Source organism: Pteropus alecto, unplaced genomic scaffold (genome assembly GCF_000325575.1).
Source record: "Pteropus alecto unplaced genomic scaffold, ASM32557v1 scaffold95, whole genome shotgun sequence".
Taxonomy (NCBI): Eukaryota; Metazoa; Chordata; class Mammalia; order Chiroptera; family Pteropodidae; genus Pteropus; species Pteropus alecto.
This window is the reverse complement of record NW_006441071.1, coordinates 19,170,865-19,190,533: the sequence shown is the minus strand read 5'-3', so window position 1 is coordinate 19,190,533 and position 19,669 is coordinate 19,170,865. Positions and strand designations below refer to the sequence as shown.

At 36.9% G+C, this 19,669-nt stretch overlaps 1 protein-coding gene across 1 annotated transcript in view; it reads right to left on the bottom strand.

Annotated features, from left to right (window-relative positions):
* GDA (guanine deaminase) overlaps positions 1-19,669 on the bottom strand; it is a 36,439-nt gene that overhangs the window by 3,998 nt on the left and 12,772 nt on the right. Inside the window, exons 4-10 of the mRNA XM_025051480.1 lie at positions 18,639-18,744; positions 17,141-17,168; positions 15,854-15,961; positions 13,154-13,261; positions 11,316-11,413; positions 8,913-8,980; positions 1,948-2,094 (exon numbers count right to left, since the gene is read on the bottom strand). Coding sequence (XP_024907248.1) covers positions 1,948-2,094; positions 8,913-8,980; positions 11,316-11,413; positions 13,154-13,261; positions 15,854-15,961; positions 17,141-17,168; positions 18,639-18,744 — 663 coding nt within the window. The remainder of the gene's footprint in view (positions 1-1,947; positions 2,095-8,912; positions 8,981-11,315; positions 11,414-13,153; positions 13,262-15,853; positions 15,962-17,140; positions 17,169-18,638; positions 18,745-19,669) is intronic.

Sequence of the window (19,669 nt, the reverse complement as noted above, 5' to 3'; positions counted from 1 at the left end):
AGAGGTGCAAAAATAGAGATGTTAAAAGCAGTTAGGTGACTTCTAATTCTGTTGGGAAGGACCGAAGTTAATAGAAAATCACTGGAAATTCTCCTCCTTCACCGATTACACTCTACTTTCTGCCTTTGACAAAAGCATTACGAATATCAGTTTTTAATGACCGTTTTCAACATAAAATCATTGTGTGCTTAATAGTCCAGATAGCCAGCTTCATTTGCCAGAGTTTGATTATATGTATAAACTAACTGAGCTATTTGTTAGAACCTCGAGAGTTCAGGCATGAACTAACCAAAAAGATGTAATTGCTTTTGGTGAATTTATAAATTGATCTAAATTCAGATTATTGCAGAGAGGCCCACCTGGGCTGGTAAGCAACTGCAATGCATTTCAAAACATACAGTTTTGCTGCCTTTGGAGCAAATGCTGGTTTTTAAAGGCAGTTTATGCACATCTTGAATATAAAGGCCATGGCAAGCTAGGAAGATACTACACTTTAAACATGGATCCATTCATTTCATTTCACTCAGATTCTGGTAGAGACACAAGTTAAGGAGAAGAAATTCCATAACCATGAAACCAGCAGCCCGGAAAATAGATTTGAAAGCTATATAACAAGGTAGAAATGCTTTGGTAAGCACCCCATTTGGCTTGATCAGCCAAAGGATCCTGATGAAGCAACTTATAGAGTCTAGAATAATAATAAAAAACACTATTTAAATACAACTCATTTGCACGAGGTAAATAAGATGGTTGACTAACTGTTTGAACTCAGATGCACAAACATAGTGGGGTGGAGGCTGGAAGCATCACAGTTCTTAAAAGAATGGGTGATTTGAAATGTGGAACTTGAAATGAAATCCTAAAACTTAGGAAAATGCAAAGAGTATGACCTCTACTTGTTTTTCTTAAAAGATTCTTTATGGCATTCATCATAGCCCAGAATACTCAAAGAAGAGCCAAGAAGTTTCTCTTCCTAGGTTACTCTTGGTATCCATCATTTTCCATTTCTAAGACTCAGGGTATCTATCACATATCGACATGTACATCCATAACTGTCTCTATACCTATGTTTTTACTCCTCACTCGCTACCCAAGTTTTCATGCTGTGTTTGCTCTCACCCATCCAGATTATACCACAATACTAAAGTGACTGAAAGCAATACAATTGCCAATTTCTATTTTTTTCCATAAAAATACAGTTACATGTGAGAACTAGGAAAAGCTCATGAATAATATTTACATATCGACCAACTATATTATTCCATCTTTCTCCATTTAAAGAGACTTGGGTAATCAGTGTACTTAAATATATAAACAAAATGCATAGTCTAAGCTGGGATTTTTACAAGAAGATATCACAGCTGAAGAGAAAGAACCTACACACTGACAACAGATTTTCTGATTTCTAATCATGGCACTCTATAGCTTGACAACCACGTAAGCCTCCCTCAGTTACCTTATTGGTAAAAAAAAAAGAGAAAGAAAGAAATAATAACAGTTGTTATGAGGTAAGTAACAACATATATAAAGTATATGGCATAGTGCCAACTCAGTAAGTCTTGGCTATTATTTTTACTATCATCATCATCACTATCATCATCACTCAGGCCAATAGAGAGCATGTTGCTTGACTCAATGGTAAACTGATTATTTTTAAAAATTTGTTATGGATATGACCAATGCAAATATCCATTAAAACAATATGATAATCATGTGTTGAACATCTCTTCTGCCAAAGACAGGGATCTTGCTGAAAGAATGATGTCTATATCACATGCTTGAAAATGTGCTTGACTTGCTAAATTTTGGGCGAATGCTATGTGAGAGGCAACAGTCATAAATATTGGATGCCTGCTGATGCCACTAACATGTACCTTCATACTGCATCCAAGGACACAGATTGGCATGGTTGTACATTGTTAGAGAGACAAATAAAATGGTTATTACCTTGGCTGCCTCCAAGAGTAGCTAGTCTGAAGACCTCTTTGAGAGTGAGACTTTTCATATTTATCTTATTAATTGAAAGGATATTGGAAACCATCACTGCTCTTCTGATTGCATCAAGCATGGAAGATGAATAACCACCAGCCACATCTATGGTAGATAAAATAAAGCCGAAACAGTAACTTTATGAAATAAATGGCATATTAAGTATAGCAGGTTGGGTATGTTTTTGTTTGTTTTTAGTGACAAATATTCAGTCTTTAATATACTTCAGAGAAAAGATCTTATCTATAAATACAGAATAGACACACACTAACATTTAAAGGAATTCAAAATCTGCAATTATTAACAATGTACACCTGTATTAGTTTCCTAGGGCTGCTGCAACAAATTACCACAAATTTGGTGGCTTAAAACAGCAGAAATTTATTCTCTCACAGCTTTGGAGGGCAGAAGCCTTAAATCGAAGTGTTAGCAGGGCCATGACCCTTATAAAGGCCCTAGAGGAAGAATCTTTCCTTGCTTCCAGTTTCTAGTGGCTCTTGGCATTCCTTGGCTTATGGTAGTGAAACTCCAATGTCTGACTCCATCTTCTAATGGCCTTCTTCCCCTTGTGTCATTGTGTGTCTCTCATTTTCTGTCTCTTACAAGACATTCATCATTGGATTTAGGGCCCACACTAATACAGAATGATTTTCTCTTGAGATCCTTAATTATATCTGCAAAGATCTTTATTCACATTTACATGTTCCAGATAGACATCTCTTGGGAGAGAGTTGGTGAGAGGCACACAATTCAACCCAGTACAGTATGTCCAAATGGTTAATAAAATTAAGAGAAGAAATTCTTATCTCTGACTATTCCCAAAACTTTCACAAAGATTGATCAACCATGCCTGCCTAGTTATAAAGATAATTTAGATAACATAATATGAAATTTAAAATAAGCTCCGTTTTATGCTCTAAAAAATCTGTCCTACTTCTATTCTAATTCAGATGAGAACTTTGGGAATTAAAAAGGCACTTATTTATGATAATTCTAGAAGAAGAGCTTTTAGAATGAACCGATATATTCTGTAAAATTAGTATAATAAATTAGCAATGCTGATGTAGACAGCTTTATATGTTTATTGGCATCATCTGATGAGGAATGAGATTTTTAGTGATTTAAAAAATACATTTTCTCATCATCTTTAAATTGAAATACTACCTCTGACAAGAATAAATGTAGGAGCTACCAAAAGACTGTATAAAAAAATGTCAAGTGAGTTAGCATGTTTTATCAGAGGAAGAGTATAGCTAAAAAAAATACTTTATACTTCAAGGCTTCTTTCTGTCATATATATTGCAATATATATCTGTGTGTGTGTGTGTGTGTGTGTGTATCAAAAGTAATAATAACCTACCTATTAATAATCCTAGATTGCAGTTCAATTTTATGTTCGACTGTCTTCTACATCCTTAGATAAACTTGTATAAAACTTTTTCCCCCATCTTTAATTCCCACCACCCCTCACTTCCACCCCTGACCTATGGATGTTGCCATTTCCCCTTAAGAACTGGATCTCTGAAGGCAGGGAGTCTCCTCCCACACGCTCGGGGCGTGCACCCTGGGCCTGGCCCACCTGGGGTATGGTCTGTGGCTCCACCTGGGGTGCTGAACTCAGGACCTTCTGCATGTAAAGCAGACGTACTAACCACTACACTATAGAGCCACCCCCCAGTATAAAATTTTTTAAGAAAAGCTTTTCTTTAACTAGAATGGTATTCTTGAGGATCATTCACTTCCCTGACAAGTTTTATTATATTTACTTAAGTTATTCGTCCATTTTAGCACCATATATTAAAACTACATTTTACCATAGTATCAAACTAAGAAAACAAATAAGATTTGGGAATAATACACATTAAGCTTTGAAATACTTTGTCTGCTGCCTTTTCTTTATTCCTAGAACAAAGAAAATGTTAAATGTAAAGACAGAACGAAAATGCTATCACTATATGGTATGGAAACATGTAAAGATTAAAAATATATTTCAAAATATGTGGATAAAGACTGGAAAGAAACTCACACATACAAAAAAGCAATGCTGTTATGATGGTGTGAATATGAAGATTTAAATACAACTATAAAAACATGTTTTAGAAAATAGGACAGAAAGTAGTATTTTCCTCAATATTTCATTAAAACCATCCATGTAGAAACAATAAGAACAGATTAGGAAACAATGCTATGCAATTTATTGAGAATGTTTGAGAGTTGTCTTATTAGATTGCTGCCTTATATGATGATTTAATCATCCTATATTCTTCTGGTTGTTATGTTACTAAAGTAACTTTCAACGAAGGAATTATACAGTGCAGATCAAAGAATAAACTCTGGACCACACAAACCATGATATTTAGTCACAATTCTTCTCTTCTAAGAAACTTCATTGTGTTTGTAACTTCCTGACCTCTGCCCTGTCAGATGAGTTCAGTGGCTTCACCTTCCCTCTGCAACACATTTAATACAAGTAGAATCCCTACTTTATCATATAACAAGAGGTAGTGTAATGGAGTAGAAAGAGAAACAATGAACATCACATTTTACCAACCTGGTTTTAAACTGTGGATTCGGAACTTTCTTGCTTCGTTGACCTTAGTTACTTAGTACCTATGAACCTCAATTTTCTCAGAAAATAGAAATAACATCACCTGTCTCAACAGGTACTGAAAAAAAAATCCAGTTAAGTAACATAAGAGCTGAGGAATAATTACTAAAGGGTAAAAACTATATGAGGGAGTGGTGGAGAAAAATGAATTCATTTTCTCAGAAAATCTATTCCCAACCCTATGCCCCTCTACCATTGTGAATGGTACTATCATTTGCTTACCAGAGTCAACATAAGGGTGCTATTATTTACAAGAAGACTCTAAACAAACTACACAGGAGTAAAAACTTGAGCCAGAGGGCAATGAAAAGATAAAAGGAAATGATTTTGTACGTGTGTGTCCATTTCTTATGCATTCATTTATCAACGGTCATTTACTAAGCATCTTTTATGTGCTTGATTTATTTAAGCACTCATAAATAGAAATTATGGGCTCCACATGCACTAAGTATCTAGTGGAAGAGAAAGAAAAGACATATAAACAAATATTAACTGCAAATTGTGTTCAGTTAGTGATAGAGAAGACAGAGGTGGAAAGCCCATTTGGACAGAATAGTCAGAGAAGACTTCATTAAGGCAATGGCATTTAAACTAAGACAGGAATGAGAAGAACTCAGCCATGTAAAAAGAGGCATAAAGGGCATTCTGGGCAAAGGAATAGAATGTGGTAGAAGAGAGTGTGACTTAGAGAGGGGATTTAAAGATATCCCGTGGAAGACGGAGAGAGAGGTGGGAGATGAGGCAGGGAGGTAGATGGGTATCAAACCATGCAGAGATTTGTTGGCCTTATAAAGAGGCTTGCATATTTAAAATCTCACTGAAGGATGGTAAGCAGGTGGGGGTGAAATGGTTGGATTTTCATTGTGATTCTTCTGAAAAGAGAAATCTGAATTAGAAGGGCCTAAGATGAATATGAGACCAATTAGGAAGCTAGTGCAGGAGTTGAGGCAAGAAACAATGGCAGTTTGCATCAGGTGGTAGTGGCTGATATGGAAAAAAGGGATATAGTCAGAAAATATTAAAAAGCCATAAGGCTGGGCAGTGTACTGGTTTAGACGTGGGAGAGATGCGAAGGGGAAGAAGGTCCCAAAGACAATGCTCAAGTTTCTACTTTGAGAAATGGAATTCTCTGAAAAGGAGAGCCATTTAAGAGAACCAGGCTTAAAACTGTTTGGGGATATAGTGACCTTTGGAGGTTCTATGAGGAAGGGTCAAAGAGGAAGGGGAAACTAAGCAATTGAGTATGCAGGTTTGGAATTCAAACAGGAGTCTGAGCTGGATATGATCTGAGTCATCTGCATACATGTGATTGTGTAAAGCCATGGTTATGAATGATGTCTCCTAAGAAGAGTGTAAAATATACTGTAAAAAGAGGAGAGATCCTAGGACTGAGCCTTGAGGAAAGCTTTTAAATGGCCAGGGAAAGGAGAGAGGACCTTCAGAGAAGATAAAGAAAGGCTGCAAAAAAAAAAAAAAAAAGGAAGGGACACGGGAATAAGTGTAGTTTCCCTGAATCTAAGATAAGACTGTTTAGACAAAGGAGAGAGTAGTCAACCATGGCAAATATTGCTCAGAAGTCCATTATAATAAGGATAGAGTGGTGTCCTTTGCAGTTGGCAGCAAAACAGATCACAGTGACAATAGCCCAGAGGAGAAAGGACAAGGATAGTTACCATGGAGGGTGGGGCAAGAAGCCAGCCCGAAGTGGGTGGAGGAATGGAAGAGTGCCTAGAAAGTGGTAGCAGTGTGGGTCGTAGTGAAGAAGTTTTGCTAGAAGGGAAGAAGAAAGGCGGGGCAGGAACCCAAGAGGGTCTCTGATAAGAGAATTTTTTTTTTAAGTGACCAGAAGATACTAGAGAATATTTGTGTGTTTGTAGGAATAATCCAGTAGGGAGGAGATAATGAGGATGCAGGAGAGTTAGTATCCCAAGTAATTAATTTATTGAGATACTGGAAGAAGGAAAGAATACAGAACATACCTCAGGGTATTTTGAGTTTTGCCTTAAATTGGAAGACGGATTGGGGGGTGGGGTTATTATGAATAAAGCTGGTATAAACATTCTTGCACAACTCTTTTTGCAAACATATGTGTTCATGTCTCTAGGGCAAATACTCCAAAATGGAATTACTGGGTCAGATATAGATGTATATTTAACTTTATAAGAAACTTCCAAACGGTTCTCCAAAATGGTTGTATCATTTTCCCTCCCTTCAGTTGTGTATGAGAGACTACATGCTGCTGCTGCTTTTTTTTTTTTTTCGGTTTCCTTCTTACATTTGAAAAATTTCCTTTTCCCTCACAACTGTGATCTTTTCATAGTACCATGTCTTCTTGTATTCCAAGGATGATGATAGTTTTCTGAAATTCTCTTCTGGATCCTGAAGTAGATCATTTTCAGAGATATGCTCATTTTTTTATTCTTTTTGATACTGCTTTCCTTGTTTTGCAATATTTTCATTAAGCTTCATGTGGGTTTCCCCTATCTAACATTTGAGCAAGTCTTGATCTGCCTATACTTGTTATAGATATGGTGAATGAACAGCTCTTGAACCTACCCTCTTTCCACAGTATCAGGTTAAATAATCTTCTAAAGTCTAAGAATGAAGGACACGTTGATATACAAAGGTCATGTTTAAGAAATAGTGGAGTATAGGGTAGCTACTGCAAGAAAGTATGTAAAATTCAACATTGTTCTTCAACTTAATAAACGAATACATTATATTTAACCAAACATTTGCTCAATACACCAATGCTGTTCTTTTTCTTTTAAGCCTATATTTATTGATTAGTACAATGTGCCAAGTGTGTTCTTTTTCTTTTAAGCCTATATTTATTGATTAGTACAATATCACATGGTTTTTTATTTAAGCCTCAAAATAAGCTTATAAGAAGACATTATAATTTTTATTGTTAATAGAAATTAGGAAATGAAGCCTAATTTGTTCAATGTCGTATAGCTAATAAGTGACAGTTAAAGCTTTATCTAATTTTTTTAAGCCATAGCTATACAACCTAAAGTCAAGAACTAGAAGCCATGTGATGAATTTAAATCATAGAGACCAAACTCCTAGAAAATTTGAAAGCAATACCTACCTGGTTTAGACATGAGAGAGAGGCAAGCAGACATTTTTTCATGTCTGCTAACTTTTTTACTAATTGACTATAGTGTGTAACAAAAACTCTTAGCCATTTTTTTTTTTCTTATCCATTAAAACTTTTCTGTGAAGGTAAAATAACCAGTTTCCTGCCTTAACACCTGTGACCATATCTAGGTATTACATAATCTCAATGATTCAAGGCTTACATTAGAATTTTTTAAAATCTTTTAATTCCTTTGATTCATGTAAAACGTAGGAAAACTTCTAAATTACTCTACCTATTTAAAAATATTAATAAATCTCTTTGTATTTTAGTGTATCTTATCAATGAATTGCTTCATACAAAATTAACTGTGACGAGTTATTACAGAAAATGATGAAAATCACTATCAACATGCAAACATCTCAATGCTCTTAAATATCAGGAAGACAGATACATCAAGTACAGAAAATATAAGTCCTTGTGACTCACACCATTATTATTATTACTTTTTAGATCATTCACACACAATAATAAAAGCAGGCTCACAGTGGATATACCTAGACATTTGGGACTGATGCACACTTTCAAAGGGAGTAGCACTGCACACACACAGGAAAAACAATTAAAATGTACTGTGAAAAAAAAAAGAGATACATCACTAATTCATTAGCCACTAACAGTGTCCTTCAGCCTAGCAAATATCAGACTGCTCATGGGAATAGAATCTCATTTTGTTAAACACTGTTTAAAAGCAAGGCAAGTTCTTAACATAACTCAGAGTTCTCAATGCTGGCATAAGTTGAATTTGTGTTCACCATGGCAAGGTCAAATAATTTTCTTTTGACAGTATTTGTGATGACACAGTTATCAAAAACTAAAAACATACAAGCTATTGAAGCCTAGCCAGCAGGACAAAACAAAAGAGAACAAAAAAATCAAGGACTTTTAAAAAAGAGTCTCTAAAACACTTTAGAAGGACTTATCCTTTGGAGCCTAGTCTCTGAACAGTAAACACGGATAATAGCTTTTGGGAGGTTAGTGACATCAAAACGTCGTCCTTTGCATACATCTTCTTACTGCTTACAACCTCACTATTTTATTAGCCCAAGATCTTACTGCCAAATAATAAAATTAATTTTTCTTAACATAGAACTGCAACCTGAAAATGAGTTGCATAGAAAGTTATGCACCTATCAGCCACTTTGTCGTGGCTCTAAATGGCAAACCACTGACCTGTTCCCAACCCTATCTTCACTTCATGTTCCAGGACTTCCAGCACATTGAGAAAGCCGCTGCTCAGCCTGTTGAGAGAGGAGATGGTCAGAACAAGGAGACCTGTGTGGTTCCAATAAGAGAAGGACACAAACAATAATGATGGTGACATTACTGAAAATGGTATTTCCCATCACATCATTTCTAACACTGCCACAAATATATAGTCAAATCAGACCATCTGAGTCCTGGAGTAAAAATGGATCATAAAGGAGCTTTAATCCTTGGGGCTGAGGTTAATCTCAAGAGGGTACAAAGAAGCAAGAGCGAGAAGGGAAAGCAGAGGATTATTTGCAAGGAAAAATTAACGAAGAAATTAAATCTTGCAATTAGTCCAAAAGTCCTATTGGTCTTTAATATTTTTTTAACCAACCCATCCTTATATGTTAGGAAATAGAAATTATAAAGCATTGCCTTTCTATCTGGAATAATTCATTACCTTAAGTGAGTAGCAACTTGCAAGATCAAAAAGGAGTATTACTGAAAATGGGGGTGCAGACTGGTAAGTCAGGGCCTGACAGTTCAAATGCAGCCACTGAGGACAGCAGCAACTAGGCAAGATGGTTCCTGAGCTGAATTCTGGACCTTGTTACCCTGAGCTTAATAGATGTGCCATCTTTCTAAAGAAACAGAACTAAAGTGATCCTTAGAAGTCTGAGAAGATGCAAAGTTCAAAGTGGTCTGCTCAAAGATGCACATAATTATAATTTTCAAAGCCCCAACATACATGCAATAAATCTCTCAAAGCTGGTGAAGAAAAAAATAGCAGTGACCATTTAAACCGAAATGTATTCATAAAGAAATTTAACTTCAAACCTCAATTTGCAAAACTGGATGATGTTTTAATTTAGATGTTGTGTAACTAACCGAAAGGATGTCATATCCTTCCCCTATCTGGCCGCTAGACCATAATTATGGTCACTAAGCTGTTCATAGGCAAGATTTCCTGCCATGTGTGACCACTCTATGTCTGAAAACTAGAAGCCCCTGGAACCTCCCAAAACACTCCCGAAAGAAATCACTGCAGCTCTTGTGCCTTTCTCATACTGCCACTGACATCACTTTTTCATTTGCAAAGTCCCTAGACTTCAAACTCCCAGCACCTCCAACACTTTGCCAGGGCTCTTTTCAGCTGCTAGAGCCTGCTCTGCCCTTATGTGGGGAAGGTCAGAACCTCTGGGGAATCAATGCCTCTTCACCCCCACTCAGCAGTCCTCCATCAATAACTGATTGGTGTTTGGGTATAACTATCCCAGCTCCTTCCACCCTTGGGCAGGATGGCTTTGAAGTCTGCTTCATACACTGGCTCCCTGAGTTTTCCAGGATTAAACTCAGGAGCCCACAGTGGTAACTCAGTTAATGATGTGCTCTTTAAAGACTTCCTTCCCTTCTAGATCTTACTCCCAAAAAGGCATTTCTTGAGATCACCTTCCAAATAAACTACTTGTACGCAAATCCTCGTTTTATGGTCTGCTTGTACAAACACTCAAAACAAGAGAACACAAGTAATCCTCAAAAAAACCTAAAATCTAGCAGAAGTTAAATAAATTTTTTGAATGAATATATGAATGATCCATCCCAATCTGCCTCTAAGAGAGAAGAGTTCTGTTCTGGGTCGATTGGCACCAGAAATGCAAGCTCCTTCCTGTCTCTGATCTTGGAGCATGATTCTTAACCTAGACTCCATGGATTAGCATCATGAGGTCTATGAATTCTCTGAAATTAGGTGCAGCATTTTTATACCTATGAGTTTATTTCTGAAGATACAAGCCATAACTTTTATTTGACTCACTTATGGATATATAACCTTTCAAAACGTTAAGAACCAGTTATAAATAAAGCTTCTTTGCATTCTGGTGAACTACGACGGGACAAAGACCCTCCAGTGGGAACTAGTATGCAGTGTGACATAATACTGTAGGGTGTTGGCTTCTAGTGGCACTGTATCATTTCTACTAGTTTGTGTGTTTTTAGTAGTTTGCACAACACAAAGTAATGAGAAGTAAGCACCCTCTCTGTGGAACACCTGGCTGGTGTATGTGCCCTATCAGTCCTTAGCTGTAAATTTTGAATGCTATTGGTTTTGAACTCTTCCTATTGTATTTCCAATTCTGTTTTGTGCAAACGCAGAAATTTTAAGAGATGTAGTGCTCTTCAAATGCATACTCTGCAAAAATGTCTCGTTAAGTGCTTTCTCTCTCTCCCCACTTCAGTACAGGTACACATTTGTCTATCTAGTTCCTATCCCAATCAAACATAAATATAGAAAGAGACACTGGAGAAATGACTGAGAAAACAAAGGCATTTGGCTGTTAATTTGCAACCCAATATTCATGATCTATCAATCAATTATTGCCCACTTACGATAAGTTAGAATTAGGACAATGTGAGATCGATGCTCCTCGTTCCCTGAACACATCTAGTTCTTCTGCAGAAAGGTAGCAGCCATGTGCCATCACTGTCTGGAGAAAAGAGAGTTCTACATGGAGTTTACCACTGAAAAATGCTTAAGCTAGTCCCAACTCACAACAAGACATTATAGGTACAGATAGAAGTTGTGACTTGCCTGTTACCATCTCACAAGAACATTTATGATTACCTGTCTATATAAATCACTCTGTACAAGCCACATCTCAAAAAGGCCCTTAAAAACATTGGATTACAAAAGTCTCAGCAAATTTGTGGATCTCATCTTTTTTTTTAATCTATAAAATAAGGAGGGTTGGTCCAGGTGGTCTCCAGCATAGGATATCTACCCAGTTTGAAGATATTATGGTTCCTGCATCGTCACTTTAGAAAATAACCAAGTAATTTTCTTTTCTAAGTCTAGTGAACAACTGGTGAGATTGTGCTTATTTCTAGTCTAATCAGAACTTTCTAGAAGTAACCTTCCTTTCTCAGTACATGAAAACTATGGGAATGATTTTGGAAAGAATCGTTCTTTATTTCTGCTCCAGTTAGATATAGATACCAATGGTCTAGACACATATAACCAAACACATGTTAGTTATTTCATCACCAATATTTACATTTTCATACAAATTAGAAAATGTAATATCTTATAAGCATGAATTCAGAAGGTAAAATTGATCCAAGAAGGCAGGCACTGCACATAAAAGACATTTCTCTTTTTAATCTTGCTAATATTTGTAGGTTTTCATGAATAAGACTTTACTCTTTCAAATTCTTTTTCTCTCTGTACAAAACCTGTATCTAAATAGCTTTCTCCTTTGGGAGGCATGGTTCAATGGCCACAAAATTATTATTAAAATATAATTTCCCTAACCTCTATGCAAATAAAATTAATATGCAAATTGAAGGTTAATTTATTAATCATATGGAAATATATGTAATGGAGGATGAAGATTAAAGTGTGACATTTACAAGATTTATGCAGAATATTAACCTTTCAAGTTTGTCATATTCACATCTCCATCCACATAGTCCCTAAGAAGTTATTTGCTGCAATAGTTAAACTCTCTATGCAGTTTGTACATTTTATTGAAGGCCAAGGCCAAATGGTATATCGTTCTAATAAGGTCTCTCCCCACTCATATTAATTTTAATTAATTTAAAATTGTTTAATTATGAATTAATACACACTCATATTTTTAAAAAAGCAATTTCAGTGTTTAGTAATAAAAAGGAAAAAGTCTTTCTTTTATCTCCTTCAGCAAGAATCACTTTTAACATTCAGTGTGTGTCATCCAGACAATTTTTTTCTAAGTAAGCATGTACCCAGATATATACATGTACATCAGACAATATTGTACATTCTTCCTTGTAAGCATGTATGCCTCATTTTTTGTGAATGTTAGATAAAATTCTAATTATGTATGTTCTATAATTAAAAATCCCCCACAATAGGCACTTTTTAATTTTCCTATATAATTAACATTCCTATTCATATTCTTTACAGAATAAATCCTTAGAAATCATCTGATAACTCAAAAGAATGCACATTTACATTCAAATAGATACTAATGAAATATCCTGGATCAAGTGACATTCCCACTCTCAATGAAACCCTTAGATTTATTTACTGGGATGAAACTTCGGGCACGTTTGTAAGTATGTACACACACACACATAAGCACACTCGGAACTTTATTCTATTTGGGAAGTGCACCTGTCATAGAAGACTGAAGATTACTACTGAGATTTAAAAATTTACATAGATTATGTCATAATATGCAATTTACCTTATTTGTCAGAAGATTGTTTTTATCATACACATCTGTATAGTTTTTATAACCAGGGTATAAGTTTTTCACAGCTTCAATTTCATCATGATTTTCACTTATATGGCTCTACGAGAAAAGAAACAATATTTAAAATTTTTAATGTAAAATATCATTAAAAGTTATACTTCCTTCCCCAAAATGATATGAATGGTTTCTACTTGCCTATGTGAGAGACCACATAGAAAGACAATGAAGATTATTCATGTATTTTATTTAAAACAATTATATGTTATATATATAACATAACATATGTGACAAAGAAACTATTAATATGCAGTTACACAAACATGTAATGTTTTAATCCAAGTAATATTTTTCCAACAGAGTCTTTTCAAATTTCAAACTATAGCAGAACAAACAAAAATAAAAAGCATTCTTTAAAAAGAGTTAATAGCCTTGCTGTTTGTGGCCACCTACCTCTTCTGGTGTTGGCTGTTTAAGAAGAGTTCAGTGGCTATCAAAAAGACAGACAGCTTAGTTCACTCATCAAAAAAAAAAAACCTGGAATTTAAATAAAGAGAATTTTTGCCCAAGTTCTGACCTTATGTATCTAAGGCAAGTCAGTTCTTTCTTTTGGGGCTCCTTTTGCTCAAACAAAAAATGTTGAGCTAGATGAGTGATTTTTAAGATTCTTTTAGCTTTGGATATGTTATTCTGATAAAAATTCATACAAATTCAATATGTAAAAGGCATAAACAAGTTGCCTTTCAGGACAAAGCAGTGTTGGGACTCTGGGACCCTGTCCCCATTCTGTCCCCTTTTGGGGCTTCCAGAATGAGTTCTTCTGCAGAAAACAGTTTGACAATAGCTGAGCTAGACAACCCTGCAGTCACCAAGAAAGAGCCCATAAGAAACCACATGCAAGCAAAGTAAGGGAGGCCTGGCTTCCACACCAACCTTTCTCCAGGGCACCACAAAACCTGAGAAGGCATAAATTGTTTTCAAGACATGACACTTAAGTGTAACTATACCAAAACCTAGCCTAAGACAAAAATAATTTCAGACTAACTGGTGGTAAATATATGTTATGGGAAATAATTCATGAGCAAGTTACCACTTCCAAGAATGGCAGTGCCATTCTCCTCTCTCCATGAAGTAGAGTATGCATAAATAGAAGGAAAAAACAGCGGTGTTCTAAAACCAGAATGCCCCATCTATAGGATGAGCTTTACCCCTCGCCTTGAGGGAATCCCAGACCACTAAGAAACACATGGGCATCAGAAGAGAAGAAAAGAAAACCAGATGATATGTGTCATTTTGATAAATGTGAGTGAATACACATACACACAGACATACACCCCCAGCAAGGATATATTTGATTTTGTTGTGTGTTGATGGCGTTCAGGACACACGACCCCGAAATATGGCATCTTGGCATATTGAATTATGTCATATTAAACTGAAGGAGTTTAAGAAAATGGCAGGACCAGGAAGGTCACTCTGACCTTCCCCTATAACTTCTCCCCTGAAACATGTCATGAAACACACATGCGAGAGGTGCATGCCCCTACCCAGAGGAAAGGAGCATCCTTCTTTCTGAAGACAAAGGGAGCCAAGAAGAATCTGAACAAACAGGTCTTGCTAAGTTTCAGTTACTACACTTACCTTATACTCCTTAACCTATCATATTCCCCCATGACTGTGCACTCTTCATCAAACCCAGCAAAAGATACTCAGGTTTAACTGTTTCTCTGGGTTTTCATTTCCTTATGAAGGCTCCTGTGTCATGTAAAACTTACATTAAATATATTTGCATGCTCTTCTGCTGTTAATCTATATTTGTCTAAATAGTTTTCAGACCCAGGCAGGGACATAAGGTCAAGGAAAACTTTTTCCTCTCCTATGATTGTGTGGGATTGAATCAAAAATTAAATATCACAGACTGCAAAAGAAAAGAAAAGAAAAAGAAAAAGAAAAAAAGAAAGAAAAAAGAAAATGGAGAAAGATGAGAATAGTTAATGAGCTCCAAAAAGGTAAATCTTAAAAAAAAAAAGCCTCCACCCTGTGAATGCCCTTCCCCTGACTTGCCCTGTGCTCTAAGATAATCAGCTCTTAAGAAGAAAAATTTTAGCGTAGTATGCAGTAAAGCTTGTGTGGGGGAGGGGAAGCTCTCAACTCCCAATTTTAATCCAGCTGGAAGCTTTAAAATGTGTTTTATCCCTAAATTGCAACTGCTTAATGACAAAGTAAGATACGATTTTTTTGTTCCTGACTTAAATTAAGAAACTTGGAACAAAAGGGCTTTTAGATGCATTTTGTAAGGTAGAAATTAGGTTCATATTGCTTTTCAAATAATAGGTGGTTCCTTCAAAAGTGAAGAACTAGAATGCTGAGAAAACATCAAATAAAAGAGTAGTAGGAAAGAAATGCGTTAAATGTATCCTACAGAGAATAGGTAACCAGTTTGTCATTGATCTCGCTTGATTACTTATGATGTCCTCATTTCTCCAAGCTTGATCAGAGACAACTGAGAAGAACAAGAACTTCAACTTTTTTACCTGAAAAATCAAAGAACTGGATTTACGTGACATCTGTAATGACTCTCCCTGTCCCATGATGCTATATCTTTAGGACATCTGGGTAGATTACTGTCAGAATTTGGGGAATGAGAAGTCTTGCAGGTCTGGACAGATGCACAAACAGGAAAAAAATACCCACCTGAATATGCAAATCGTGGATCTTGGCGATGTTTCCAAGTTCACCCATCAAAGTCTCAGAGCAGGAAAGCGAAAAACGCGGGGTCACGATGGGCTTCACTCTAGAATACTGGAATTAATCAAAAAGAGTTGATAAGGAAACTATAGATATCATGAGTATACAGCACACCCCAAAATGCATATTAAACAAGATGGTTTTATGTCTTCATCTTTGGGGACAGTCCCCCTTCCTAGGAGTGGGTAGAAGTGCTGGGTTTCATGGAAACAACTCATGGCTGAAGACAAAGGAGAGTGCAGTGTATTCTGTAACACCAAGTTGAATGGAAGATCTTGTCCCAAAAGTTAACCATCCCCAGCTCCACATCCACATGAAGGCTTGGATGAGGTCTACACTAGGCTGGCCTTTATGAAGAGAATGGAGAGGCCAAAGAGAACTTTTGAAGGAGAGTGATGAGGAGACTAAAACTGCGGTGGTGACTTTCTAGATCTTGGGGAGGTATGCTGGTCATGGCCTCCTTGAGAGCTGTTTAGTTGAAGAACAGCCTTAGATGTCACCTGAGAATGAGAGGCCAAGCAGGAAAGAAGAACTCATAGAGGGGTGGTAAGAATAAGGATCCACAAAGCTCCACTTAGTTCTCCCAAGATTAGATTAAAAGGAATTCTGAGGTTTCCTATGGTTTCCAATCAGACCATCACAAGATGGTAACGGAAGAGGCTTGTCAATCTAATGGAGCCATGAACCAGCCTGCTGGGGATAGAGGCAAGAAACAGCACTGACTCCATAGATTCACCACCCCCAGGGCCTGCAAAGGAAGATGCCTGATTGAGGGCCTGCAGGCCATGTGACATGCACATATATATGGACCAAGGCAGCCTGTGGCAGGAGCATCAGGGCTGGATACCACCTGTGTTTCAGACCAGATCAGGGAGTACAAGAGGCCAGTGCCAATGGTAACATAGCCAACAAACCATGACTTAATTTCCAGTTGCCACCAATCTGTCCATAACCATGAAGCCTTCCCCACCTCCCCAGAGACCAGTACTATAAAATTAGAAGGTCCCAGAGGAGAGGAGTGGGAAAAGTACTCAGAAAGCAAAAAATGCCTGACCTCAGCAAGCTGAATTGATGGGTCCACTGTGAAAACAATTTAAGGTTCTAAGAAAACACTTCTGCATGCATAGAATAAGCCAAATGCCCACTGATTAATTTCTGCCAAACAACCTAATAACAAATCCTTCGACTGAGGCAAAGGCAATCCCAAAACAAGTGTGGGACAAGTTTACTTACATTCCTTTGGAGCATTTCTGACACAAATCTGAAATAAAGCAACAAATGAGAAATTAGAAAATTTAGGTATTTTCAAATAATTTTTTTAAAAGGATGAAAACATGATTCTTCCACGTCCTATTTTCCATACAAACATTTCTAACACTGCACATGTTTCACCACCACTAATTAAAGATTAACAAGTAGTAATTACTCTGCTTTCTCGTTTGCAGCCAGAGAAATGGAATGCAACATCACAGAGAAATGCAGTTGTATCATTTAACATGAGCTGGGCTGTTCACCAGTATTCAGCACTCAAGCCGGTTTTACCAGCTTAACCTCTGTTTGGGGGAATACTGCATGCAATAAGCTATGCTCCAGGGAAATTAGAGTCCTGGAGTCCTAAGCACCCAGAGGTATGTAGAAGCCATGGGGCTATCTACTCCTAATTTCCCTAAAGTGGAAGCTACTTGCTCACACAAGATCATCATTTATTTCCAAGGGCAGCATCCTACTGGGCCCAGATGTTGGAATAAGGCAGAAGGAAGAGGCCAGAGGTGGCTGTGAAATGAGTGGTGGGGCGGGGGTGGGAGGGGTGATCTTAACCAATTACACCTGCAGGGGTAGTGGTAGCCTTATAACCTGTGAAATGGCTAATTCTGCCTTGGCTGGAAATATTTACTAGCTATAGCTTCCTGCCTTCTGGTATTCTTTTGTTTCAGAATAAAATGTGAATTAAGGTTTACTATGACCACAAATACAAATTCATAGAAAAGTTGAGCAGACAGCCAATGCCAAGGGGAAGGTGCATATTTCTTTCTCTCTGGGAGAGACATAGCAACCTCTAAGCCACACTTTTCAGAGGACACGCTTAAGGTAAAGGGGACGAAAGAAAAGTTGGACTTCTAAAATTTGTATCAGGGTCTGTTTGGTCCTGGGGAAGATTAAAACCTAAAGAAATTTCTTCTATGTACATCTGTTGGAGTTGAGTGCCATATAACATAATTCCTTGTCAAATTCTCAAGGCACCATGAAAAAGTCATTAAGAAATATAGAAAAAGCACTTATAGAATCAGTACCAATGGGTTCAGAATATCCCAATGTAAGATAAAAACTTCAAACCCATATTGTTTAAGAGTCAACTGTAATTTAATGGGCCAGCCACACAGATTTAAAGCAAGTCTGATCTATGGGAGAAGCCCAGATCTATAATAAAGGAGGGAGACAAGGTAAATGATTTATTTCAAAAAAAAAATCCATCATTTTACAAAGAGGTTTACCCTACAACTCTTATAATAAGTTCCCAGAAGTTTTAAAATATAATTTGATATACAAAAATAGTATCCACATGCAATGGATTTTTTTTAGGACCAGACAGATAACTTTCATAAAGTTGGGCAAACCCACACAATGACATATGTGCATATCCCGCCTGGTTCAGAGAGGTTTCCTCTCTCCATCTCCAACTCCATCAGTGCAGCAGAGGGACCGCCCACGAGACAAGCCAAGACAAACCTACCTCTCTGTTTCCTTGACTGATTCCTCGGTGGTTTCCTTGTATTCGGGAACAGTGTCATTTAAATCCATGCAGACTTTGCCCACAAATGCCCGCTGACCAAATTTATCTGTGAGGCACACACATAAAGAATCTAAAGTCATGTTTCTTTGCCATACAGTAGCTTTCCTAGGCCTTTTAAAAACATGTTTAAATTAAAATCAGTATGAAAATATGTGAGAATGTTAAAGATTACCATCATCACACCATTTAAGAACAATAATAGCAAAACCTCACTAAGTTCCCTAAGTAGTAAATATTCTTCCATCTCTCACTCCAACCACCACTTCGCCCACCCCCACACCCAGGCTGGCCAGGTAATAATTGGGTGTTTTTCACTTATTACTCAGCTTAGATAATTTGTCTATATTTTTACCCAAGTCATGATTATCCCTGTTCCCATTTTTTTTGCATGAAAAGAAAGGGGACAGCCTCAGACCCTAGGGAAACACTCTGCTAGACCTTGACATATCTACATCTTTTTCCTTCTTTCTTCCTTCCCTTTTTTTCCCACTGCTCACAATCTCCTTCCTATCTCCTGCCCTACCACTCTCCAGTGAATTGAACCCTACTCTATATTCTTTGTCTGATCTGTAGAAGAAGTAGCAAGGCCTAGTAATAATAAAATGGGCACTGAAGTTCAACAGATTTGTTTGGATTTGACTCCTGATCCTTTCGATTACTTCCAGATGGTGGATATTATCTGTTTAAGGTGTAAACTTATACATGCAGGGTTATGAGGAATATACTCAGTAATGTGCATAAGTGGCTCATAAGTCTTAGAAAAAAGATACTGCTGCTATTCTTAACAATAGCAATAGCAATACCAATATTATTACCTGTGAAGAATTTTATTTAGTCCTACTAGCAGTTCCCAGCACTAAGAACCTTGTCCTCATTAGAGGTGCTAGAGGAATTCTGTTTTAGCTAGAAAGTTGAATTGGCATTGGGCAATGCTATTATTTTTTTTTACAATGTCTCCACCTCTGTCATAG